Below are 27,615 nucleotides of genomic sequence, written 5' to 3'. Positions count from 1 at the left end.
GCCACATCGAAAACGATAGAAACCGTATATCGACTATTCGACTTTTGTGAACTTTCGAGAGATTGTGACAGGGTAGCGCTGTGCTCTGCGCCATTCGTTTAAATGTGTTTTGCGTTCCTTGCGTTTAAATCGTGTATTGTACTGTTTTTGTGTCCTGTGCGTTGTTTCTCGTTTGCTCGTCTCTAATTATGTGTTCAGCATTCGAGAGACTAATGAGAGAATAGCTTACCACCATGGAATGCTTTGACACTGCATTCAATCATTTCATACGTCAATCAGTACTAGACACTAACCTTTGGTTAAGATTACATGGAGCAATCCACTTCCCCTCGTATTTCATCTCCGGTCGACGATTTTTCTTCAACAATGCCTCATATTTTTCTTTTTAAGTTCGAAATTCAATCATTCTACACATCAGTCATTACTGGACACTAAGGTACCTGTCTCTGCGGTCCGAGTGTAAAATTACTTGGGATTATGGTTGATAAAAGACTATCTTGGTGTGGACATATAAATTACTTAGCTAACAAACTTGCACGAGTTCTCTTTCAGCTATATAAATTAAGAAAAAAAAGTCAGCAAGAGTATGCTGCTACAATCTAATATGTACTGACAAGACCAATTGTATGAAACCATACTAAAATGTTGATAATAAATAAATATTATTTTCGGCGCAAGCATTCAATACAACAATCACACAATCTAATCTGGTTGGGACATAAGAAGACTTCACTTTTTTACGTGGTGTTTTCAAGGCCACGGTCAGGAATATTCCTATTAATATCCAGCTCTTTTATTTTGGCGAAATACATATACGCTACCACACTGAGCTGCTTTCAGAATCGCACGTGTCAAAACAAGCCACCAGCTGACGACAGTTTAGAATCTCGAACGTTCGTAAAAGTCGATAGGTGTGTTAATCGACTAAAACGTATATACGTCATATTGACGTCACATCGTATCCAGGTTGGGTGAACTTAGCATCCTCCACGCAAGGCACCCAAAGACTACAAGCGTCAAGGCCACTGTGCTCACAGATGGAAAGGTGTGTGTGTTCGCTCGCTGACCTGCATGTTGCATATCTTGTAGCGGATGGACTCGCCGACGCAGCCGGCGGCGGCCTGGCAGCGGCGCAGTGACGAGGCGACGCCGCCGTCGCAGGTGCGCGAGCAGGCGCTCCACGTGGACCAGGGCGCCCAGCCGGCGCCGCGCCGCTCCGCGCTCGGCTGCTGCTGCAACACAGGGCCGCCCCGTCATTACACTGGCCAGTAGCCTGGTCTCACGTCTATAGCGGCGCCAGCTTCTTCAGACAGGGACGAGGTTGGGAGGGGTAGTAGACAGTCATTCTGTACATTGAGCAAACGATGAAGGAAAGCAGGGGAAAGTTGGAAAGAGATGTAAAGATCAGCGAGGAGAAACGAAAACTTTTCGATTTTGTAGATGACACTTTGCTGTCTGAGACGGCAAAGGCATAGAAGAGCAGCTGAGTGCAGAATAGGTGTCTTGAAAAGAGGTTTTGTGGCAAACATCAATAAAAACAGAAGAAAAATAATGGAATGCAATTGTATTAAATCGGCGATGGTGAAGGAACTAAATTAAGGGGAGTCGTACCGCCCTATCTCGACAATGTTAAATTGGATATATAAATGCCCCGTTTTCTATTGAACTGTTGACTTTTTAAATGTGGTGTTTTTATCACATGTTCTCCCATGTTTTGTGACTGTCTTGCTCTACAATCACTTTAAAATAACAACTGCAACAAAAGTTATGATTCTTTCCCTAAACTTATAATTTGTTGGTGTAAATTTTCGCAATTTTAATTTCTTGAATTTTATTAACTACAACATCATTCTACTATCTATGTTATGTGGTAAATAATTCATTGGTGTAGATTCAGAAGTTTCTGAGAAGAAGGGGCTTTTATACTGAAAAATGTCATGTTGAGAAAATTTGCGTTTAAGAAAAAATTTTAGTATACAGCAAACTGATACATAAAAAGTATGTTAGAATCCTCCTGGATGATAGTCCTCATATCCTCCTTCACCTTCCTCACCCAGTGCTGCCCTCATCCTCGTGGATCCGGCTTCTTTTGACATATCGTTTGTGGCAATCTCTGCCTTCGTGATTCGCAGTTGCTCCAAGTCCATCACACTTTTACTGGTGTTGTAACCTTTGTAAATGCCAAGATATTCCAAAACCTGTAGCCTTCCAGAGTAGTCATCATTAAAAGTAAGAAGAGCATCCAAAACACCAAGTTCAAAGACTGGCCTTCCAACAAACACATTTTTTGGTATCCTTGACCATACAACATTGTTAAATGATTCATTCGCATTTTGTGTTTTGCCCTTGAGACAATTCTTCAACAGCACTGGTTGGGCAATATCCTGAAACACAGGTTTTATGGAAAGCATAACAGCATTTGTTATAGTAATTTTGTGTGAGAAAGTGTCTACTTTACCCTCCTCTTTTGCCTTCAAGTATTAACACCATTCAGTGGAACACAGGTTGTGTATTGGTTCAGCATCTGTAGATAGCTTGTGAAAATAAATTGCCCAAACATCTCTCTTCATACCATCTAAATTATCTCAGTTACTTCTAATAGCCATGCCATGATATTGTGTAATTTGATCAATTTGTTTATGAGTCAGTCGACGTCTTAGACCATCAGATAACATGGTGCTTCCCAACTACTGTTTGAGTCTACGTAGTCTCGTGACCATCCTCTTTTGGACATGATTAATGCACTCTAGTTATGTAATTGACAAATCACCATAGGGTTTACTCCCCGCCACTGCCTTATACGATCGTGAGTCTCCATCCCCAAGAAAATTCATGTAGCAAATAGCACAGTCATGCTGGGAACGATGGAACATTTTCACTGCAGAAGCAACCGCCATCCCTCCACTAATTCCTTCATAGTTTCTCTGACAATTCATTTCATGCTTTATTTGCATTTCAATACTCTTGCCTGCTTGCCTACAACCCTGACAGTACATGGCCAACACGTCAACATCCAACACTTTCCCATTGTCGATGCTGATAACAGATGCGCATGAATTCTTTGACTGGAAACCTCTTTTTTGCCAGGATCCGTCGAATGATATTGCTATGTCAGAAGTGCCATTTTCTGCTACAGCCTGCTCTGCTGCTGTAGTCATTGATTCCATAGCACACGCCTTAACACTACTTCTTACTATGGAGTTGTATTTAATAGATTTTGTAGGGAGACTTGGGTGGTTCAGCAAGCCACAATGAACCTTACCAGCGTAATGGCCTTTTCCTATGCATCTAAGTCCATAGAAGTAACTTAGATTAGTGTCAAAAAGTCCATTCTTTACACTTACTTCTGAAGTCTTGAAAGTCTTTTCGCTTTTACAGTTCAAACACATTATTTGTAAAGTGCACACCAGACCATTGCGTTGAGATAACTTTTTAGAAATTTCAATTTCCCCTCCACATATACGCCAACACACTGTTTCACACAAAGCTGAAACAAGTATATGGAGATTAATAATGATATTGTAGTTTGTTTCGCTGTCTGAAGCTGCGTTGTATTTTACATCATTACCCAGCAGTTTTTTCTTGGAAGCACTCGGGGGAGTAGAAGGACCAAATTATCACGCCCTTCGGCGCAAACCACTCTTTTATACTGCTGCAACATTTGTTCTGTGGTATCTGTTTCCTTTGTTTCGTATTTTTTAAACACTCCTTTCGGTTTAGTCATGACGAAAACTATCACAGGAAACACAGAAACTAAAAGGCGGCTAGTGGATAACTGTTGTTGTCAAACACAAACAAATGTACAGTTCAAAGAGTGTACTGCGAAGTACCGTCAGTGTAGGCAACTTATGAAACGGACAGTTCTCTACAAAACAAAAGAAACCACAGCCTTCTAGACTATATACACTCCTGGAAATGGAAAAAAGAACACATTGATACCGGTGTGTCAGACCCACCATACTTGCTCCGGACACTGCGAGAGGGCTGTACAAGCAATGATCACACGCACGGCACAGCGGACACACCAGGAACCGCGCTGTTGGCCGTCGAATGGCGCCAGCTGCGCAGCATTTGTGCACCGCCGCCGTCAGTGTCAGCCAGTTTGCCGTGGCATACGGAGCTCCATCGCAGTCTTCAACACTGGTAGCATGCCGCGACAGCGTGGACGTGAACCGTATGTGCAGTTGACGGACTTTGAGCGAGGGCGTATAGTGGGCATGCGGGAGGCCGGGTGGACGTACCGCCGAATTGCTCAACACGTGGGGCGTGAGGTCTCCACAGTACATCGATGTTGTCGCCAGTGGTCGGCGGAAGGCGCACGTGCCCGTCGACCTGGGACCGGACCGCAGCGACGCACGGATGCACGCCAAGACCGTAGGATCCTACGCAGTGCCGTAGGGGACCGCACCGCCACTTCCCAGCAAATTAGGGACACTGTTGCTCCTGGGGTATCGGCGAGGACCATTCGCAACCGTCTCCATGAAGCTGGGCTACGGTCCCGCACACCGTTAGGCCGTCTTCCGCTCACGCCCCAACATCGTGCAGCCCGCCTCCAGTGGTGTCGCGACAGACGTGAATGGAGGGACGAATGGAGACGTGTCGTCTTCAGCGGTGAGAGTCGCTTCTGCCTTGGTGCCAATGATGGTCGTATGCGTGTTTGGCGCCGTGCAGGTGAGCGCCACAATCAGGACTGCATACGACCGAGGCACATAGGGCCAACACCCGGCATCATGGTGTGGGGAGCGATATCCTACACTGGCCGTACACCACTGGTGATCGTCGAGGGGACACTGAATAGTGCACGGTACATCCAAACCGTCATCGAACCCATCGTTCTACCATTCCTAGACCGGCAAGGGAACTTGCTGTTCCAACAGGACAGTGCACGTCCGCATGTATCCCGTGCCACCCAACGTGCTCTAGAAGGTGTAAGTCAACTACCCTGGCCAGCAAGATCTCCGGATCTGTCCCCCATTGAGCATGTTTGGGACTGGATGAAGCGTCGTCTCACGCGGTCTGTACGTCCAGCACGAACGCTGGTCCAACTGAGGCGCCAGGTGGAAATGGCATGGCAAGCCGTTCCACAGGACTACATCCAGCATCTCTACGATCGTCTCCATGGGAGAATAGCAGCCTGCATTGCTGCGAAAGGTGGATATACACTGTACTAGTGCCGACATTGTGCATGCTCTGTTGCCTGTGTCTATGTGCCTGTGGTTCTGTTAGTGTGATCATGTGATGTATCTGACCTCAGGAATGTGTCAATAAAGTTTCCCCTTCCTGGGACAATGAATTCACGGTGTTCTTATTTCAATTTCCAGGAGTGTAGTTTCAGAGAAAATTGTCAATATGCGAAATGATGGTAAACAAAATTCTCGGAAATGTCACTGCATGATTATTTTCAAATATTTTTTTAAAATAGTAAATAATCGAATATTTCAACAAAACCAACACCAAATTAAGCATAAACATCCATATTTTCATAATTTGCATAAAAGCAAAAATGTAAAATTTTGTCATTTTGGGCGGTACGACTCCCCTTAAGAAAAGGCACTAATTTTAGATGAGTTTTAACGACGGCTGGGAGATATACTCTGGCAATAGCAAGAAGAGCGTTTCTAAAAGCGAGAATATTTTAACACTGAATATAAAATTAAATATACAAAGTTTTTTCTTAAGGCATTTGATGGATTGTAAACTTGTATGGAAGTGAAACGTGGCAGATAAATAGTTCACTTAGGAAAAAATTAGAAACTTTTGAAATGTGATACTACAGAACAGGGATTGCCTGGAATTCGGCTCATGACCAGTGCCTTCGCATGTGCTCCAAAGCTCTCTCGCCTGGCTGCACACTGCTCCACCGCTTCCACTCTCAGTTTGAGGAAGAGAAAGAGTGGGACACCATGAACGCGCCACATTTACACTGAAGAGCCAAGGAAACTGGTACGTCTGCGTAATAACGTGTAGGGCTCCGCGAGCATGCAGAAATGCTGCGACACTACGTGGCATGGACTCGACTAGTGTCTGAAGTTTCTTGATGCAATAATGTACCGACAGCCGTATGTATTGTTGAAACTTATTTTATGGAGTTCTTATGTGCTACCAGTTTCGGCATCACATTGATGCCATCTTCAGGCTCAACATGTCATAGTCGTAAAATCACTATACACGGAACTGGATCCGTGAATCAAATCGTTATGCAACAGCTCTTAGTGACCAGGCGCCATAAAATAAATATAATATAATAAACTAAAATAAATTTCTACAGTACATGCGGCTGTTGATAAATTATTGCATCAAGAAATACATGCAAGCCTTTGTCCCACGGTCCATATTGGATCAACGAAGAATGTCTGAAGTAGTGCTGGACGGAACTGACACTATGAATCCTGCAGGGCTGCCTATAAATCCGTAAGAGTACGAGGGAGTGGAGATCTCTTCTGAACCGCACGTTGCAAGGCGTCCCCGATATGCTCAATAATGTTCATGTCTGGGGAGTCTGGTGGCCAGCAGAAGTGTTTGAATTCAGAGGAGTGTTCCTGGAGCCGCTCTGTAGCAATTCTGGGCATGTAAGGTGTCGCATTGTCCTGCTGGAATTGCTCAAGTCGCTCTGTATGCACAATGGACATGAATGGATGCAGGTGTTCAGACAGTATGTCACTTGTACGTGTACGTGTACGTATCACCTGTCAGAGTCGTATCTAGATGTATCAAGGGACCCATATCATTCCAGCTGCACACGCCACACACTATTACAGAGCCCCCACCACCTTGACCAGTCCGCTGCTGACATGCAGGGTCCATGGATTCATGAGGTTGTCTTCACGTCCGCACACGTCCATCCACTCAACGCAATTTGAAACGAGACTCGTCCGACCAGTCAGCGTGTTTTCAGTCATCAACAGTCCAATGTCGGTGTTGGCGGACCCAGGCGATTCGTAACGCTTTGTGTCGTGCAATCATCAACGGTACACGATTGGAACTTCTGCTCCGAAAACCTATTTCAATAATATTTCGTTGAATGGTTCGCAGGCTGACACTTGATGATGGCCCAGCATTGAAATCTGCAGCAATTTGTGGAAGGGCTGCACTTCCGTCGCGTTGAACGATTCTCTTCAGTTGTCGTTGGTATCATTCTTGCAGGATCTTTTTCCGGCTGCAGTAATGTCGGCGATTTGACATTTTACCGAATTCCTGATATTCACGCTATACTCGTGAAATGGTCGTACGGGAGAATGCCCGCTTTATCGCTACCTCGGGGTTACTCTGTCCCATCGCTCGTGCGTCTAGTATAACACGGCGTTCAAACTCACTTAAATCTTGATGACCTGTCATTGTAGCAACTGCTCCAGACACTTGTTGTCTTATATAGAAGTTGGCGACCACAGCGCCATATTCTGCCTGTTTACATATTTGTGTATTTGAACAGGAGTGTCTACACCAGTTTCTTTGGTGCTTCAGTGTAGATGGCAATGCAGTCCCACTGCAGACAATTTTTGTTTCATATTTCACGTTTCTCGACAACATAGGTCTCAGACGATACAAAGCCCCAGTATTATTTAATTATCTGGCTTATTGAAGACGTAATATACTTTATATCTTGTATAAACTGTCGTCATATGTAGAGACACAGACAATTTCATAGATTTTTGCAGTCGTATTTAGCTTTGTATGGGAAAAGAAGCATTTCAGTCATGTATGTTGATCGAAAAATTGTATAATTTTTGCAAGCTCATTATGAAGACGTGAAAACTTTCTCCCAAAGACTACGGGATTTGATTTTTAAACTAGCTGACAAATGGAACTTACAGAACAATCTACAAATGCCAAGTACACATGAAGACAACATGAAAATTACATTTACATTGCTTAACAAGTTCATATTTTTTTGATTTAAAATGGGTATCATCACTACCTCATGAAGCAGAGCGACATACTATAGTCAGCAAGTTCGCGAAGGTACAGTAATTTGAACTGGTATGTTGTTATAATGTATTACTGAAATATACGTTGGTAAATGGACTATGGTAGTACTATAACACAACAATACGATAATTACCAACAAAACTGTAGCGCTATTGTGCATCTCTAAAGGAAAAGACATTACCATTAAATTGTTAAATCCTCTTCGATAAGTTTGATGTAATCACTCACCTTGTCCAGAATTTTTTTTTCTACACAAATATTGTTACATGTTCATAGGCAAAAGAAAAAAAAATTGGAACAAAGTTATTAGGTTTTGTGTTGTTCAAGAGAATACTATTTCTTTGTTTTCACAAGTTCTTCAGTTACCTTAATGTCATCAGTCACTTCTACGTATCTACTGCTCCCGATAATATGACTCTCGGGGTAGCCGCACGGGATGAGGCGCCTTGCCACGGTTCGCGCGGCTGCCCCGTCTGAGGTTCGAGTCCTCCCTCGGGCATGAGTGTCTAAGTAGTGTGTAAGCCCAAGGACCGATGTCCTCAGCAGTTTGGTCCCATGGGAACTTACCACCACCACCCAATAATATCTTGAATAGATTCTTGTCCGTGCATGCTACTTTAATTTGATCATCTACTATTTCCCACTAATCTGTATTTATATGCCAGTACTAATAAGGATAACGTACGAAACACAATTGCAAACCGAATGGAGAACTGTGTGTTTCTGACCAAGAAAGATACGCCACAGCATCATGGGAAATTTCTACAGGTTTACACGTAAATACTGAGATATTGACGGCAATGGCCCCAGTACTGGCCAGCTGAAATTGATATTATGCTGCTTACGGCTACGATACTTTTGTTCTACTTTAAGCATTTAATTGGAACTGTACAAGTGCTCATGAGTGGTTTCATAAATTGGTTGCCATCTTCAATTCAGGACAGTTGATTACAGTGTGACATACCACGTTCATTTTCGATAATGGATGTGTCTCTGGTAAAATATTCTACCACTCCATGCTGGCCTCTAACGACCGAACCTGGCCATGCCCATCTGTACCATTTCGTAGGTGTGGCTGGAATAACTGTTATTTTCAAGCTACTAACTACTGCTAGGTCTCTAGGTCTCTGGAAGGCAGTGCATCTCCTTTTATAAGCGCATGAAACACGTTTATGCCAAGCGCAAGGGGTATAAGATTGACCTGAAATGCATAATGGGCGCATGTGGCGATTCACTAAGCCTTGGCATCGTTTACGTAGCGGGCGGTTCTGTGAAATAGGAGTATGCATTATTATGGCTAACACCTTACCATCTCCTGCGCTATGTGGGCGCTTCTCTATATACTAGCGGCTAGCGTGTTTTACTCCTGTGGTCTATTCGACCTCCGTCTCTTTCTTCCTCCTCTCTCTCTCTCTCTGTACACTATGCATTGCCCGAAGGTAAGGGCTATTATTTCCGCCAGTGATGGGGTGCAATATTCCAGCCATTACGCAGACGCTTGCATTTGCATATTGCATCCATTTTCTAGAGAACGAGTAATGCAGTCTATAATATCCTATATCAACGAGCATTGTGCTTTTACAATATTTTTTCTTTTCCCGTTTTTTCTCCTTTTCTTTCGTATGGACCTCTGCCATAATACTTCAACCATACAATTTTCATCTTGTTACAAACGCTCTCGAAAGCACACGGCACGGCCACGGTGCTGTAAGACAGGTTTGATTTCAGTGGCACTATATTGCGAGTAGTTAAAAACTTACCACACTGAAATACGACACTGAATCGCACACTGTTTCAATGAACGGAAATTGAAGCTTTAAATTACCTTCGAGGACGAAGGCATTACAGATTGGGCACGTAATCAGATTGAAGAAGAACTGGGAACCAAGTCGGAAGGAACGTTTTCGACATTCGTTTTAAGCAGTATTGACGGAAAAACACGAAGTCTGTATGTTCGGAGAGAAATTTGAACCACTCTCCTACGAAAGGCGAGCGTTTTTTCAAGTGCCCAGCACAATTTTCGAGTGCAAACACCTCTGCAATAGCTAACTTTGTTTACAACACCTGATATAATTAGATAGACCAACAATGCGAATGAACTTAGTGTGGTGTCACCGCCAGACACCACACTTGCTAGGTGGTAGCCTTTAAATCGGCCGCGGTCCGTTAGTATACGTCGGACCCGCGTGTCGCCACTATCAGTGATTGCAGACCGAGCGCCGCCACACGGCAGGTCTAGAGAGACTTCCCAGCACTCGCCCCAGTTGTACAACCGACGTTGCTAGCGATGGTTCACTGTCTACATACGCTCTCATTTGCAGAGACGACAGTTTAGTATAGCCTTCAGCTACGTCATTTGCTACGACCTAGCAAGGCGCCCTGTTCAGTTACTATAAGAACTATCTTCAAGAATGTATTCTGAACAGATAATATTGTGAATAATGTACCGTCAAGAGTGACGTTCATCATTAATGGATTAAAGTCAAGTATCAAACTAATTGTGTCCGATTTCTGAATTCTCATTCCTTGTTATGTTCCAGACCTCACGTCAGTATAGTTCTTCCCTCGCCACGCCAGCCTGCGTGAGCTAAATCGCGTGCATTTCGGCCTCCACTCGTAACACGGTGTTGGCTCTTCTGCTAACACAAAACTTAGCATAGGCTTTTCAAATGTCTACGTGAACCATTTTTATAGTGTTTCAAATTACTTGATTATGTTTTAGTCAGAGTAATCAATCAACTTAGACACTGCATCCATTCTCTTCTGTTTAGGACCATCTTCAATATTTCTTGATAATTTTCACATTTTGTTCCCTCCAGTGGATCTTATACTACACTGTCGAAAAAAATTAATACGCCTGGAACGACGACGTCGGTTTCGATCTGATGACGTCATATGTCACCAGGGTGTCATCGTCGCCTACCAACAGATAGCGTACTGGCATAGCTACCAGAGGGCGATCTGTGTCTACCATTTAGCAGGGAAAGCTCACAGCCAGAAAACCCAGTGTGATGCAAACGTGTGAAGCAAGCAGGCAACCATGTCGTAGAGACGCTATCGCGCTTCCTGCAGCCGACTGAGCGAGTCTGAAAGGGGTCAAATTGTGGTCTTCCGATTGGCGGGATGGTCCTTTCGAGAGGTGCGTTAGCTGTGTAACGATGCTGTTATCAGTGTGTAACACCATAGCTTAGACACTACATACCTTTTGTTGATTCATTTAGCTTTCTGTTTTGTTCAACATTTCATCGTTGAACTTCTGTAATTAGTGAATGATTAATTCGATACTGTAAGAAGTGTAATCTCCGTAATATGCACAATATGAGCAAATGACATGTTTTGTCTTTCCCACATAATCTCTTTGGTTATCTTTGAGGTTGAATAATTTTGTTTAAATAATTTTTTTTGTAGAAATGTCAATATGTGCAAATATTCTATTTTATTTAATATGTTTGGTTGCTGTTATGTAAACTGCTGACCTTCACTTAGGATTCTTATTTATTTGTATGTAAAAACCGTTGTGATTCCCCCTCCCCCCTGGAACGGAACTTAGTAGCGCGCAATTGTGGTTGGCATAGGTAGAGGAAGTGGATTAAGAGGCAACCGGGGATGACCTAGTGAACCTCACGAAAAGGTTGTGAATTGCGCTGGTGACGAGAGGGGCTTTTTGTGCCGTTTGCCAATGGGTCAAAGCCTCAGATGGATGCAGTAACTAGCTGGAATTATGTTGGAATTGATATCTATCATCATCACCAAGAACTGATAGAGTCCAGCAATTCTACTTGCAAATCCACCTACCAACATGCACTTGCCACCACATTGCGCAATCACTGTAATGGCACATAAGAACTATAGTAATGTACAGTGAATGATCAGCTCATAGGATGCTATAGTGTACTCAAATATAAGGTAAATTTTAACTGAACTCTTGTACCTACCGTGATTTATCCTCAGTCACATATACACTTAGGGTCCCTCCCACGCTAAAGTGCTTACCGAGTGTCCTTTATTGAAAGCATATTAAAATTAATATGACAATAGAGTGTGCTAATATTAATATTGTTTGTTGAAAGGATCTTACAAATATCTCAGTTTTGTGTTTCACTGCAGTAAAAGTTCACAATTGCAACTGTTGAAAGTTATATGTTCATGCTTGCTAAGTGCTTGTTTCACTAATGTAATGAAAGTGCATTTAGTTTGGTCTACTACAGTGGTCAAGATTAAGGCCCTCCACTGAAAGTAGTCCAGAGGCTCAAAGTTACCTAATCATAGAAAGTTTCAATTACTCTTCCTATCCCTGTCAAGTTCTGTGCAATATTGGGTTCCTGTCGTGTAATAAAAGTGCATATTAATGGTGTAACAGGATCCACAGCTTGTCTATTGTGCTCATGCTAGATAATGATTAATAGGAAGACCACTATTTATGAAACCAGTAACTTCTTTATTCGAAAGACTGCGAGAAGTAATTTGTTAGTGAACTCCATTTAATTTTCATTCTACGTGGATAGGGGTTTAGTAGTAAGAGACTTAATCTATGCACAATCACTAATTTTGCTGTGAACCATATCCATATTTCATGTCAGATAGGAATTTGTTCGAAAAGTAATATTAAACCTATGTCCAATTTACGATTTTACAGTGAATATTAGTAGTAAAGTTACTGAGACCATACAGTTTGACTAAGTCCTCAAGGTAATAGTGTGTTTCGTTATCTGTTATATTTATGCAAATAGTCTGTTCTGCTCTGTCAGTCCCAACCTTAACGTGAGCATGCTGTATGCAGGTGCCAGAGGTCGTTGCACTCCCGTGTGACAAAGTATAGGTTATGTTAGTCCGTTAAAGTTACTCATAACTATTTTCTTGAACAAGAATGTTAATAATTCACATGCCTAATTAGGCTGGCGACCGTTGTCTTTATTCTTTGAACAGTGTGGATAGGTTGAATATTGTTTATTACTGTTTGATTATTTACGTAATTCTAACTTTCACCTCCGATAAGCCACCTCCGTTAGGTATATCACGGTCAACACAACTAAATTCCTTTCAGAGGGTAACACTGCTCTGCTTCTTTATACTGCAACTGCTTTAATAAAATTAGTTTCATTTATACGAACTGCCTCCAGCTTTGAGGTTATGATATAACAGTAGCAGGCGGTAGTGTCATGTGAACATTCTCACACCAATAGAAGAGCTTCTGGACGTCCATACAGCACAGACGCCGCTAGAACCGTTGCATTGTAAAGGCAGCAGTGGCAGACCGTACAGCTACCACAGCACAGATGAGAGGGCTTCTGAGCCCAAACGTGTTATTAAAAGTGAGACTGCAGGCACTCACAGCTCTGGTCCGTCTTCCACTCCCGCTGCAGCATCGACGTGCACGGCTCGGCTGGTGCCGTGAGAGGATCACTTGGGAAGTGGAATGTCGCTCTGTGGTCTTCAGCGATAAAAGCAGGTTCGGCTTGCACGTAAGTGATGGTCGTTTGCGCGTACGACGCAAACCTGGAGGATGCTGACTCGTACAGTGCATTCGATCAGGATGCACTGATCCCATCCCAGTGGCCGTGGTGGCCGAGCGGTTATGGGCGCTTCAGTCTGGAACCGCGGGACCGCTACGGTCGCAGGTTCGAATCCTGCCTCGGGCATGGATGTGTGTCATGTCCTTAGGTTGGATAGGTTTAAGTAGTTCTAAGTTCTAGGTGACTGATGACCTCAGATGTTAAGTCCCAAAGTTCTCAGAGCCATTTGAACCAACCCACCCCAGTCCTTAAGGTCTGGGGTGCGATAAGCTGCAACTCTCGTTCACCTTTGGTGTTTCTGGTGGTGACGCTAACCAGCGCTCGCTATGTACAGAATTTGGTTAGACCCGTTTTTTGCCTTATTGCAACAGGAAAGTGATGAATTGTTTCAACAGGATAATGCTCGCCCACATAGTGCCCGTGAAACTCAATGTGCTCTGTAAGATGTGCAACAATTTTCCTGGCCAGCATGTCATTCGCAATGGAGAGAAGTCTTCAGAAGTAAGAGTGATTTCAGGTGTGCCGCAGTGGAGTGTCGTAGGACCGTTGCTATTCACAATATATATATATATATATATATATATATATATATATATATATATATATATATATATATATATAACCTTGTGGATAACATGGAAGTTCACTGAGGCTTTTTGCGGAGTGATGCTGTAGTATATCGAGAGATTGTAACAATGGAAAATTTTTACTGAAATGCAGGAGGATCTGCAACGAATTGACGCATGGTGCAGAGAATGGCAATTGGATCTCAATGTAGACATGTGTAATGTGCTGCGTATACGTAGAAAGAAAGATCCTTTATCATTTAGCTACAATGTAGCAGGCCAGCAACTGGAAGCAGTTAATTCCATAAAGTATCTGGGAGTAGGCATTAGGAGTGATTTAAAATGGAATGACCATATAAAATTAATCGTCGGTAAAGCAGATGCGAGACTGAGATTCATTGGAAGAATCCTAAGGAAATGCAGTCAGAAAACAAAGGAAGCAGGTTACAGTACACTTGTTCGCCCACCAATTGAATACTGCTCACCTTTGTGGGGTCCGTACCAGATAGGGTTGATAGAAGAGATAGAGAAGATGTAACGGAGAGCAGCGTGCTTCGTTACAGGATCATTTAGTAATCGCGAAAGCGTTACGGAGATGACAGATAAACTCTGCAAGAGAGACGCTCAGTAGCAGCTCGGTATGGGCTTTTGTTGAAGTTTCGAGAACATACCTTCACCGAGGAGTCAAGCAGTATATTGCTTCCTCCTACGTATATCTCGCGAAGAGACCATGAGGATAAAATCAGAGAGATTAGAGCCCACACAGAGGCATACCGACAATCTTTCATTCTACTAACAATACGAGACTGGAATAGAAGGGAGAACCGATAGAGGTACTCAGGGTACCCTCCGCCACACACTGTCAGGTGGCTTGCGGAGTATGGATGTAGATGTAGATCTCCGGTCTTGTCTCCAATCGAGCACGTGTGGAGCACGATGGAACGAGAAGTGACTCGTTCAACTCGACAACCAACAACTCTTACAGAACTACGTGAACAGGTCGACTGGGCGTGGCGTAGCGTACCCCAGGACAGTATTCGCCATCTATACGATAGTCTGGATGTCAGAGTCAGCGTCTACAAAGCCGCCTATGGATGCTACATCACATACTAATATGGGTGTTGCAGTACGGGTCGATGCGTGATACCTCAGAACCGCTTGTGCTTTGATCTGTAAATGCAGTCATGTCAAGTACTCCATAGGCAATGTTGCAACAACCTTGACTTTCCGGCAATGTACACTACTGGCCATTAAAATTGCTACACGAACAAGAAATGCAAATGCTAAACGGGTATTCATTGGACAACTATATTATACTTGTACTGACATGTGATTACATTTTCACTCAATTTGGATGCATAGATCCTGAGAAATCAGTACCCAGAACAACCACCTCTGGCCGTAATGAAGGCCTTGATACACCTGGGCATTGAGTGAAACAGAGCTTGGAAGCGTGTACAGGTACAGCTACCCATGCGGGTAGATTACTGACTGGCGTCTTGTGACGAACCAGTTGCTCGGCCACCATTGACCAGACGTTTTCAGTTGGTGAGAGATCTGGAGAATGTGCTGGCTAGGGCAGCAGTCGAACATTTTCTATATCCAGAAAGGCCCGTACAGGACCTGCAACATGCGGTCGTGCATTATTCTGCTGAAATGTGGGGTTTTGCAGGGATCCAACGAAGGGTAGAGCCACGAGTCGTAACACATCTGAAATGTAACGTCCACTGTCCAAAGTGCCGTCAGTGCGAACAAGAGGTGACGGAGACGTGTAACCAATGGCATCCCAAACCATCACGCCGGGTGATACGCCAGTATGGCGATGACGAATACACGCTTCCAATGTGCGTTCACCGCGATGACGGCAAACACGGATGAGACCATCACGCTGTAAACAGAACCTGGATTCATCCGCAAAATGACGTTTTGCCATTCGTGCACCAAGGTTCGTCGTTGAGTACACCATCACAGGCGCTCCTGTCTGTGATGCAGCGCCAAGGGTAACCGCACTCATGGTCTGCGAGCTGATGGTCCATGCTGCTGCTAACGTCGTCGAACTGTTCGTGCAGATGGTTGTTGTCTTGCAAACGTCCCCATCTGTTGACTCGGGGATCGAGACGTGGCTGCACGATCCGTTACAGCCATGCGGATAAGATGCCTGTCATCTCGACTGCTAGTGTTACGAGGTCGTTGGGATCCAGCACGGCGTTCCGTATTACCCTCCTGAACCCACCGATTCCATATTCTGTTAACAGTCATTGGATCTCGACCAACGCGAGCAGCAATGTCGCGATACGATAAACCGCAATCGCGATAGGATACAATCCGATCTTTATCAAAGTCGGAAACTTGATGGTACACATTTCTCCTCCTTACACTAGGCACCCCAACAACGTTTCACCAGGCAACGCCGGTCAACTGCTGTTTGTGTATGAGAAATCGGTTGGAAACTTCCCTTATGTCCGCACGTTGTAGGTGTCGCCACCGGCGCCAATCTTGTGTGAATTCTCTGAAAAGCGTATCATTTGCCTATCACAGCATCTTCTTCCTGTCGGTTAAATTTCGCGACTGGACCACATCATCTTCGTGGTGTAGCAATTTTAATGGACAGTAGTGTATTTTTTTCTTATCACCACTTAGCTTTATAAAATTATTTCTTCCAACCTATTTGTTAAAAAATCTTAATGAATATCCAAAAACTGAAATCAGTAACCGACAATTTTGGTACCTGGATAAAAATAATTTATTAGAAATACACAGAAGAAATGTTACCGTAGAAAAGGGAAAAGAAACGAGACTAAAAACAGAATCTGTCACTCTGTAACCGAGCTTGCGCTGTGAGGAAACTGACATGTCTAAACCTTTTGAGATTCCGTGTCTCGATAATAGCGGAGGGGCATTGTACACTATAAGTTTGCCACCAGTTGTGAGGCTTGCATAGACAACGAGGCCGTTAGGAGCGAAATGCAGAGACCTGGGTTCGAGTTACGTTTCAGGGCGGAGTTGTAACATGTGAGCCAATATCATTACAGACAAGAGAGTAAAATCTTCTCGGTGTTCAAGCCGAGTAATTCAGAATAAACTTCTGAAGACGATGGTAGAAAAAACTGTAGAAATCTCGAGAATTTTATGCTAAATGCGTAGCTTCAACACCAAGAGTGATTTTATTCCAGCATGGTGTAGCGAAAGACTCCGAGACCACACTACAAAGAACACTGCACTCCAGAGCAAAAGATTCATTATAAAAACAATCCATCGGGTGTGGATAAACCGTTAATCGCCATATTTCGCACTAAATTGTATACACAGTACCTTCTAAGGGTTCTGGAAAGTAGTGGAGAGAAGTCGATACAGTACTTAGTTAGCAAGAGCATTTCTCATGAAACGGAAGGAGCTTATTTCGATTTCTAACACGTCAAGAAGTTTTATAACACGATATCTTTACAGTATTTATTATGAAAAGTTACATAAAGCCAAACAAAAGTGGGTACTAAATGGTTGTAAATGAAAGCAATTAAATTCACCACATGTCAAAAGCAATTACTGCACACAGTTTATCAATCGAGAGTAATCGGAATGACGTTGACTGTAGTTAGGTACATCCAAAATTGATGAAGTCTAACCAGCCAAACACTAGCTCACATTAATTAACGCCCTTTCTCAGAGTTTGAGGGCACTGTGGGTGATGCGCGATTTTAAATTGTATCTATTTTATTAAAGAGCTAAAACGATCGATGACTTTCACAGTGGAAGGTTGCCTATCTAATTGAAATACACTCCTGGAAATTGAAATAAGAACACCGTGAATTCATTGTCCCAGGAAGGGGAAACTTTATTGACACATTCCTGGGGTCAGATACATCACATGATCACACTGTCAGAACCACAGGCACATAGACACAGGCAACAGAGCATGCACAATGTCGGCACTAGTACAGTGTATATCCACCTTTCGCAGCAATGCAGGCTGCTATTCTCCCATGGAGACGATCGTAGAGATGCTGGATGTAGTCCTGTGGAACGGCTTGCCATGCCATTTCCACCTGGCGCCTCAGTTGGACCAGCGTTCGTGCTGGACGTGCAGACCGCGTGAGACGACGCTTCATCCAGTCCCAAACATGCTCAATGGGGGACAGATCCGGAGATCTTGCTGGCCAGGGTAGTTGACTTACACCTTCTAGAGCACGTTGGGTGGCACGGGATACATGCGGACGTGCATTGTAGTGTTGGAACAGCAAGTTCCCTTGCCGGTCTAGGAATGGTAGAACGATGGGTTCCATGACGGTTTGGATGTACCGTGCACTATTCAGTGTCCCCTCGACGATCACCAGTGGTGTACGGCCAGTGTAGGAGATCGCTCCCCACACCATGATGCCGGGTGTTGGCCCTGTGTGCCTCGGTCGTATGCAGTCCTGATTGTGGCGCTCACCTGCACGGCGCCAAACACGCATACGACCATCATTGGCACCAAGGCAGAAGCGACTCTCATCGCTGAAGACGACACGTCTCCATTCGTCCCTCCATTCACGCCTGTCGCGACACCACTGGAGGCGGGCTGCACGATGTTGGGGCGTGAGCGGAAGATGGCCTAACGGTGTGCGGGACCGTAGCCCAGCTTCATGGAGACGGTTGCGAATGGTCCTCGCCGATACCCCAGGAGCAACAGTGTCCCTAATTTGCTGGGAAGTGGCGGTGCGGTCCCCTACGGCACTGCGTAGGATCCTACGGTCTTGGCGTGCATCCGTGCGTCGCTGCGGTCCGGTCCCAGGTCGACGGGCACGTGCACCTTCCGCCGACCACTGGCGACAACATCGATGTACTGTGGAGACCTCACGCCCCACGTGTTGAGCAATTCGGCGGTACGTCCACCCGGCCTCCCGCATGCCCACTATACGCCCTCGCTCAAAGTCCGTCAACTGCACATACGGTTCACGTCCACGTTGTCGCGGCATGCTACCAGTGTTAAAGACTGCGATGGAGCTCCGTATGCCACGGCAAACTGGCTGACACTGACGGCGGCGGTGCACAAATGCTGCGCAGCTAGCGCCATTCGACGGCCAACACCGCGGTTCCTGGTGTGTCCGCTGTGCCGTGCGTGTGATCATTGCTTGTACAGCCCTCTCGCAGTGTCCGGAGCAAGTATGGTGGGTCTCACACACCGGTGTCAATGTGTTCTTTTTTCCATTTCCAGGAGTGTATTTAAAACGGTGAATAATTTACTCACTAGAAGGTATATTGTTAAGCTAAAGGTTTAATACAGTAAGTCAAGTATTAAAGTTTGAAACTGTGTATGTGTCGTGAGGAAGCGTAATTCGCAGCTCTCAGAGAAGCCAGACTTTATTCATCCAGTATATACGAAACGAGGGCTCTTAGCGACTTCCAACAAACTTTACACATAATTTCAAACGTCTTCTCGCCAACATTCTCCACGAAATAATGAAAGGAAAAAGTGTATCGCTTACTACGCTTTGGCCGCTCATGTGCTAAAATTTCTGCATCACGCAAAGTAGCCAGATGTTTGAAGGTCTTTTATACATGGAAGTACAATTCTTTAAGGAATTTCGGATTGGGGGGGGGGGGGGGGGAGTTACTGGTGTGATATAACTTATAAACAACCAAACATCAAACTGACTTTGTACTGACGCAAAAGCGTGGTGCCCGGCGATTTCAATCTCAGACTCAGCGACGCTTCAAACAGCAAGATGTTGACACATGTGAAAATTAGGCCAGACTTCAGATTTTTTAAACATCCATCTTTTATTCTACATGTTTGAAAGTTTTACAGTGTGTAGATACGTCCTTTAGGAACAATATTTTCATTTCTCCACATAATTTCCATCCCTCTCAACTGCCTTACGCCATCTTGGAACCAGCGCCTGTATACCCACACGGTAAAATTCTGGACCAACCTGTTGGAGCCACTGTTTGGCAGCGTGCACAAGTGAGTCATCATCTTCAAACCTTGTTCCACGAAGAGAGTCTTTTAGTTACCCAAAGAGATGATAGTCACATGGAGCCAGGTCAGGACTGTAAGGCGGGTGTTTCAGTGTTGTCCATCCCAGTTTTGTGATCGCTTCCATGGTTTTTTGACTGACATGTGGCCGTGCATTGTCGTGCAACAGCAAAACATCTTGCTTTTGCCGATGCGGTTGAACACGACTCAGTCGAGCTTGAAGTTTCTTCCGTGTCGTCACATATGCATCAGAATTTATGGCAATACGCTTGGCATGATATCCACAAGCAAAAGTCCTTCGGAATCGAAAAATACCGTAGCCATAACGTTTCCAGCAGAAGGTGTGCTTTTGAATTTTTTTTTTCTTGGGTGAATTTGCATGATGCCACTCCATTCATTGCCTCTTCGTCTCTGGTCAGAAATGATGGAGCCATGTTTCATCACCTGCTACAATTCTTCGAAGAAATTCATCTCCACCATTCTCGTACTGTTCCAAAAGTTCGCTGTATCCCGTTTTTCTTGTTTCTTTGTGAGCCACTGTCAACATACTTTTTCAACGCCAACACTTTCAGTATTCTGCAAACAGTTCCTTCCCCTATCCCAACGTAGCGTGACAATTCGTTCACTGTGATGCGTCTGTCAGCAGTCACTCTCTGCGCACTGTCTGGAGTGTGTGCAGTACGAGGCTTGCTGCTGCGAGGACAATCCTCAATATTGCCGTGCCCGCTTTCATCACGTAACCTGCTTGCCCACCGACTAACTGTACTGCGATCGACAGCAGCATCTCCATACACCTTGTTCAACCTCTTGTGGATGTCTCCCACAGTCTCGTTTTCACAGCACAAGAATTCTATGACAGCATGTTGCTTCTGACTAACGTCAAGTGTAGCAGCCATTTTGAAGACATGCTGTGACGGCGCCACGTACGAGAACAGATTGAAATAAGTTTGAAAACAAGCGGGAAGGATGTATATACACACTGTAAAACTTTCACATATGCAGAATGAAAACTGTATTTTTACAAAAATAGTGTGCATTCCTTTTGTAGTGACCCTCGTACATTGGCACCAAATTTCATCACAACTGTAACCAAAGCCGCCGCGACCCCCCAGCGTTGAAACCACGTAATTTTCTGATGGTTCGCAGAGAAACATTTGAGATATACCGCCGCTCATAATCGACACTAAAACGCCTTCAGAGGTGGCATAATGGGCGTCAATTAAACCACACCTAACGTTGTGCTGATTCCCATACATTTCGCGGTCAGAAACAATAGTTTACAATTCGATATGCTACAAAACAACGTTTTTGACGAACTTTGATTCTTTGACAACCCCTGGACGACTCAAGCGTTCTGAAGACTTTGTGGGTCTACAAACTCACAAAACCTCATCTAACTCCTCTGGAATGTAGCGTAAGCATAAGTTTTGCTTTGGTATCCAGGATGGAACCACTAGGGACCATTCATAACCATTTAACGAATATTAACGTGATTCAAAAATGAAAAGAATGTTTACACTTTTCAGTCCTCATGTTTCATGCCATTCTGTGGTTATGGTGTGGTCATGGGGTGGAGGAATTGTGACACAGATATGCATGTGAACAAAACAGAAAAGGGTCACTAAGATCGACCAGGCCAACAACGCCCTCGATGCCGCTTTCGCAACTTTGCTGAGCACTTGAAAAATGTTCCTGTACCGAGACAATCCTTGACCGATTCCTAGGCGCCTGTGGGCAGGCAACCCCTTGACACCCTTCAAGTGAGTGGCACTACGCTCCTCCTCTGGAGCTTTTAAAGAGTCAAGCTCCAATCTTATTGCATTAACCAGTCAGGGGACAACAGGGATGGAAGATGTTTGTGAGTTTACTGGTAAATTAACACGTAATTTCTGCAGTATTTGGATGACTTATATTCTCATTTCTCAGATGATCACGTAGAAGGGTTCTGGTTTTTAAGCAAGCCATTCATAAACACCGAATCTAAATCTCCTGCACATTTATTATGCTGTATTACCAGATAGCTGGCTTAATTGAGAAACATTAACTAATTTCGCACCATACTCAAGACAGGAATAGTTTGTGTTTTTTCATGTCAGACATTTCTCAGATACTTTTGATCACTGGAAACCCCTATGTACAGCCAGCTGCGCAAAGGAGCGTCTCAGTGCAGTTCAGTGCAGCGCAATGTACCTCAACCATGTTGGGGAAAAGCAGCTTGTGTGTAGCGATCAGCCTGTCAGCGTGCCTTGTGTTCTGCTCTCTCACGATGTCTAATGACTATTGAGGTCGCTGATATGGAATACCCGGCAGTAGGTGGCAGCACAATGCACCTAATACGAAAAACGTTTGTTTCTGGAGGTGTCCGGATACGTTTAACCACATAGTATATTTGCGTGGTGAGGGTATAGTCCGCTCTCTGCTTTTTGAACTTAACAAAACACTAAATGTGGCAGGATATGGTTTTACAGTGTTGTAAACTGTGTACAGTAGAAGAACAGTTCGGAAAAGATGAGTAATTGTTTCAGCACGACAATACACTCTATCATGAAGCAATAGTTTGTGGACAATAACATTCCTGATATGGACTGGCTTGCCCAGATTTCCGACCTGAGAACAATTTTTGGATGACATAATGACATAATCACGGCGGCTTCCGCGGTTGCTGTCAGTATCATTAAAATTGTTCTGGGCGTCGTTCCACGTCATTGTATAAAATATTTTAAAGTTTAAGTATTTTAAAGTAGAATCCGTAAACTCGATGTTTCGACCATATTACAACAGTATTCCTCAGGGTCTAGAGAAAAACTGCTGTAATACCGCCGAAACGTCGGTTAAATAATTTATGGTTTACGGTGTTATATACAGTGACGTGATACGACACCCAGAAGAATGTTAATCAATATTTGGAAGAGTTAGAATGTCTACTTCGTTTCGTACATCATCGTCCAACATCATTACATTCTCTCGTTTCCGCTCTTTGGTATCACCCCATATTAATATCCATTAACAGGTGCCCGGAATCTTTTGATCAGACAGTTTAGTTACGACTTTCGGCACAATGGTGGCCTGCTATGGAAGAATGTCTGGCTTACTCTATTTCTTCGAAGTTAGAATTTGACGGGAGTGTTTTGTTAAGTGCTTGTTTGATTGTTTCTGTAGCTTAAGAACTCTCGGGAAAGACATTCAGCACCCATGACGACTGTAGTCTATTCTGAAATTATATTTTGCCCTTTTGACATTCACATAGTGTCGGCTACGGTTTGGTTTAGTCTATTGGGCTTAGTTATGTTTCAAAATATTTCCGAGGCCTGAGACCATGTCACAGTTTCCTTCTGGTGGTTTCGGATTATCGCTGTATGAAGAAATATTTGTTACTTATCCTTCGTCAATCAAAGATACATGCACGTAGGGGGAGAATGTACATGTTATTAAACTTGTTATTACTTAACAACAGTGTGGAATCTTCTTGGGCGTAGCTATATCTGATAGTCATTCACATTTTAAAGCTGTCATAAGTGGCGTTATATTTCGAAGCACATACATATCCGAAAGCGCCGTATAGCACTTTTCGCGTCTTTTTTTCCCGACCTGAACATGTAGATCTCCACTAGCGAAAAATTTTCATCTCCAACTGACGCAAGACCACTTAAAAGAGCTTCATTTGGGATTACGTGGTATCACATGTATCTTTCGCCTCGAGGTATAATCTGGACGTTACACATCACTGGAAATGCCGATAAACAATATATCGTTTGAAAATACTCGTAATCTCCAAATATACAGAATATTGATCATCAATATATCCTACGCAAGTCCTCGTAATCCCCGAATGTAAAGGACAAAAGTGAATTACTGACGCATACGTCATCATTGGTCTATAAATATAAATTAAAATAAATACTGGAATGGAGATATTTTCTGTTGCATGAGCACGATGCATATTGATTATACATGCATACAGAACTGTCAGAGCTGTGGCTTCATAAAGTTGCTGATGTGAAAGAAAAGAAATTAAGACAAAAAATTATTAAAACGATGCTGAATGAAACTGGGACGTGACAATCCAGAAATGTAGCACCAGATGTCTAGCTGGGTACGTGTAACTATGTAAGTTACAGACAATCAGCCCAATGTTTTTAAAAATTTTAAAAGTTTGGTTGGTATTCCACAGCCTAGAATTAATTTATATCATTTCCGTCAATTATTACAAAATGTTTTGATCTTTAGACTACCGGTTTAGGTTGTATTATGTTTTACCATGTTTCGCTGCAAATCGAAGATGGTAATCGCTTACCGGAACCGGTACAGTAAGGACACAAAAAGTCGTGATAATTGAAGGAAATATAAGAAATTTATTCTACGCTTTCTGGATCACTGATTTGTTCCCAACTAGCTTGTGATACCAGTGTCTATCTTATAATGGTTATAACTTTGGCTGAACGTTCCTTGTAAAAAGAAACGAAAAGACAACACGTTCTCCAGCTATTCTCAAACAAGGGGTACCGAGTGATGTCGTGCAATAGCAAACACTGGATTTGCAGTTTGGAAGACGGCAGTTCAAATGTTTTTCTAGCCATCCAGATTAAGGTTTACTGTGATTTTCTTAAGTAGTTTAAGGGAGTTTTGCGGTACCGGAGCCATGATTTATGCACGTTTTCAACTTTTTTTTTGAAAAATGATATTTTTACAATCCTACAAGACTTTTATAAAGTAAATACTATATAAATAATTTTTTGCAGGTAAATAGATGAGCCTATGCAGCACAAAATGCCTGCCAAAGTAGCTTTGCGCGGATTGCGCAACTAAACGGTTCGAACGATTGATGCTGAAGTGTAGGTCCGCAATCAAGATTAAACGTAAGTACATTATCAGAATTAAATTCTCTGTACCGTGAACCCCGAAACCAAATTTCCCGAAGTGCATTTCAAAATGGGGGTCACTTTAAAACGTAGGTACTGAAAGGTGACCTATTTTCTTGCCTTTAAGTGTAAATAAATAACGAAATAATGAAAAAGTATTGTTTCTTGAGGTTCAGGCCAAAATTACAAGTATCTACTTTGTTGAATCCATAAAGGCATACAATTTCACCAAGTAATTTTTTTAATCAGGCGAACCAGTTTAATAAATGTTTTCTAGAAAAACACACATTTAATGTTTTGAGTTCGGATTTTGTGTATATAACTTAAAATGTTTCAACTTACTGTTCACTTGCCAGTCCTGAGCCACAGTAAACCCTCCTCTTCTTCGACGATCTCATTTTCTAAGGCGCGACTCTCTCTAGGCGTAGTTTTGCTGTGGAATGAGTGCTGGTCCGAATGTTTGAGCCGTTTCTCCTCCCGTTTCGTGGCGAATGAGCAAGCCATGGGCTGATAAGGACTCCGATGACTTTTATGTTATTCAGGTCGTCCTTCAGTCCGTCGTTGAAAATGACGCACGTCCGATTGTTAGCAACATAGACAATTTTTATACTCGAAAATATGTTTTGGAGCCTAAGTCCAAATTAATGAATTCAATGTGTAACAAAGTAGGTGGATTGTTTCCTTATGTTATGTTTTTCATCGCCTAAATTAATTTTTTTACAAATATCTTTAATAGGCACAGTTATTTAATAATCTCAAATATTGACTCAGGTCTTTGACAACTCAACTTTATTATCCATTACATTCTTTTGGTTCATTAGAACCCATAAGTGTAATTAGTTTATCTCAATACCATGCTAATTACAAATACCAGTAATATAAACCTGAGTTATTATTGTTCATATGTGAACATATACCTGACTGCTAACTTCGTGATAAAGCACATGAAAAAGTCACGTAAAGGGCTGTAGGATTTATAATGTTGAAAATATTTAGCGACTGTTTCATTCATTTAATTCTGGAGTAATTAGCATTCTTAACTAAAGCAAAGTTGCTGGAATAGAATCACATATTTTGGAAAACTGGAAAGCGAAATTCAATAGCAATGATTGTTGAATCCGTAACTTCACTTAAAGATGAATGTTCCTCTGTTATTAAGTTACGGTAGTCAAAAAGGTAAATATTTAATCGTAATTTGGAAAGTCAGCAAACAACAATAGCCAACTTCAGCCTTACTATTGCAAACTTATGGAAGAGGAGCTTCTGGAAGCCATTTCAGGCAATCTACAGAAGCTTATGAAACGTACAAGATCTGCGCCCACCGATTCACGGAAATGTACGGCAGACGAAAAGTATAAATTACAAGTAGGAAAGAAATGCACTCCGCTTTACTTAAATGTTGCGTCCAGGAGTTTAATTAGTGATTCAGTGATGTGAGCTTGTAACTAATTTCATGAACTGTGCGCAAGGTCAATAATGCTCACTGTGACATTTAGGTCAAACTGTGAACTGTGTTATTCACTCTGCATGTCTTTTCTCGTGTTGGTATGACTGTTAGACTACAAGGACCGTGATTCATAGCTTTGTTAATGATTCATTTGCCAGACGTGAACTTTTGTGGCACTTCAACAGAGTGTAGATGTGGCTAACCATTTATCTGTGCATAAATTATAGTAAGTGAGACTCGATCTGGCCACAAACAGTAGGATACTCACCATCTAACTCCAATGGAATGTGTGAAGTGCAAACCTGGTGTAGACCTCATCATTTCGACTAGCACTTTTCAGCCAGATTTGACGGAGGTGCAGCTACTGAGAGCAGGTAAGCACAAGTAAATACTGTTACATTACAAGTGCTTCATTTTTCTTCTGCGTGTGCGCTGTGGGCTCCAAGGCAATCAGTCAGATGTTTGTAATCATCAGCAGTAGCTTCAGCAACTTTAGTTCTCGGTGGCGGCTTATGATCTGAAGTATCCATTGCCACCTTCATCCCAGCTTCATTCTATTTATACCAACTCTGAGAACAGCAGTCATGCTGCAGACCGCCATTCGTTGAACTCCTGTGATAAAGTATATACCTGAGACATCTGGTGGGAAAGTACAGCACGTATGTCGATATTTGTTTCGATCTAGCATATTACAATTGCTTTACTGAGAAAGAGATGTCGATTAGCGTCGCTAAAGGCCCAAACGCCGACAGCGGCTAGAGTGGGCGTAAGTGTGCTTCCATCGAAACGTGATTTTCAAGTATAAAGAATAATTTCCCGACAAAATCAATTAGGTTACATTTCATAAGACTATAAGGAGTCAAAATATGTAATAAAAACGATATTTTTAAAGTTTAGAGATCGAAAAATCCCCTTAAGGTAACCTGGATGGTTCCAATAAAAGAGCACAGCGGACCTCCTTGCCCGTTCTTCCCCAATCTAAACTTTTGGTCGGCGTCTAATGGCTGCGTCGTCCACGCGACATTAATCTCCGTTCTTCCTTCCTTCGTTTTTAAAGCAGGAAAGAATGAAAACAGAAACATGCGTTTAATGCATAGTGTAGAATCTCTATGTTTCTTAAGAAATGTTCTGAACCTATAACAAAGTAAAACGATGTCATTTGCAGGCGTCTTCCAGTGAGCGACAAGAGATAACAATTAAGTTGCAGCAGTAACCACAAGTGGTATGCTTACAGAACTTGATCATCTATCATCAGACACTTCGAATAAGGATCCCACAACTGATATAATATCATCCATTCCGAGAAGGCGTCAGTGACTAGTTGCGAGCTGATTGCTATTTAAATACACCA

At 43.0% G+C, this 27,615-nt stretch overlaps 1 protein-coding gene across 1 annotated transcript in view; it reads right to left on the bottom strand.

Moving 5' to 3' along the window:
- Positions 1 to 27,615, bottom strand: part of LOC126485046 (protein madd-4-like) — a 697,683-nt gene that overhangs the window by 503,228 nt on the left and 166,840 nt on the right. The window contains exon 2 of the mRNA XM_050108648.1: positions 1,068 to 1,232. Within this exon, the coding sequence (XP_049964605.1) occupies positions 1,068 to 1,232 (165 nt within the window). The remainder of the gene's footprint in view (positions 1 to 1,067; positions 1,233 to 27,615) is intronic.

This window comes from Schistocerca serialis, chromosome 6, assembly GCF_023864345.2.
Source record: "Schistocerca serialis cubense isolate TAMUIC-IGC-003099 chromosome 6, iqSchSeri2.2, whole genome shotgun sequence".
NCBI lineage: Eukaryota > Metazoa > Arthropoda > Insecta > Orthoptera > Acrididae > Schistocerca > Schistocerca serialis.
Note: the sequence above shows the minus strand (reverse complement) of the source record. Positions and strands in the feature narration are given on the sequence as shown.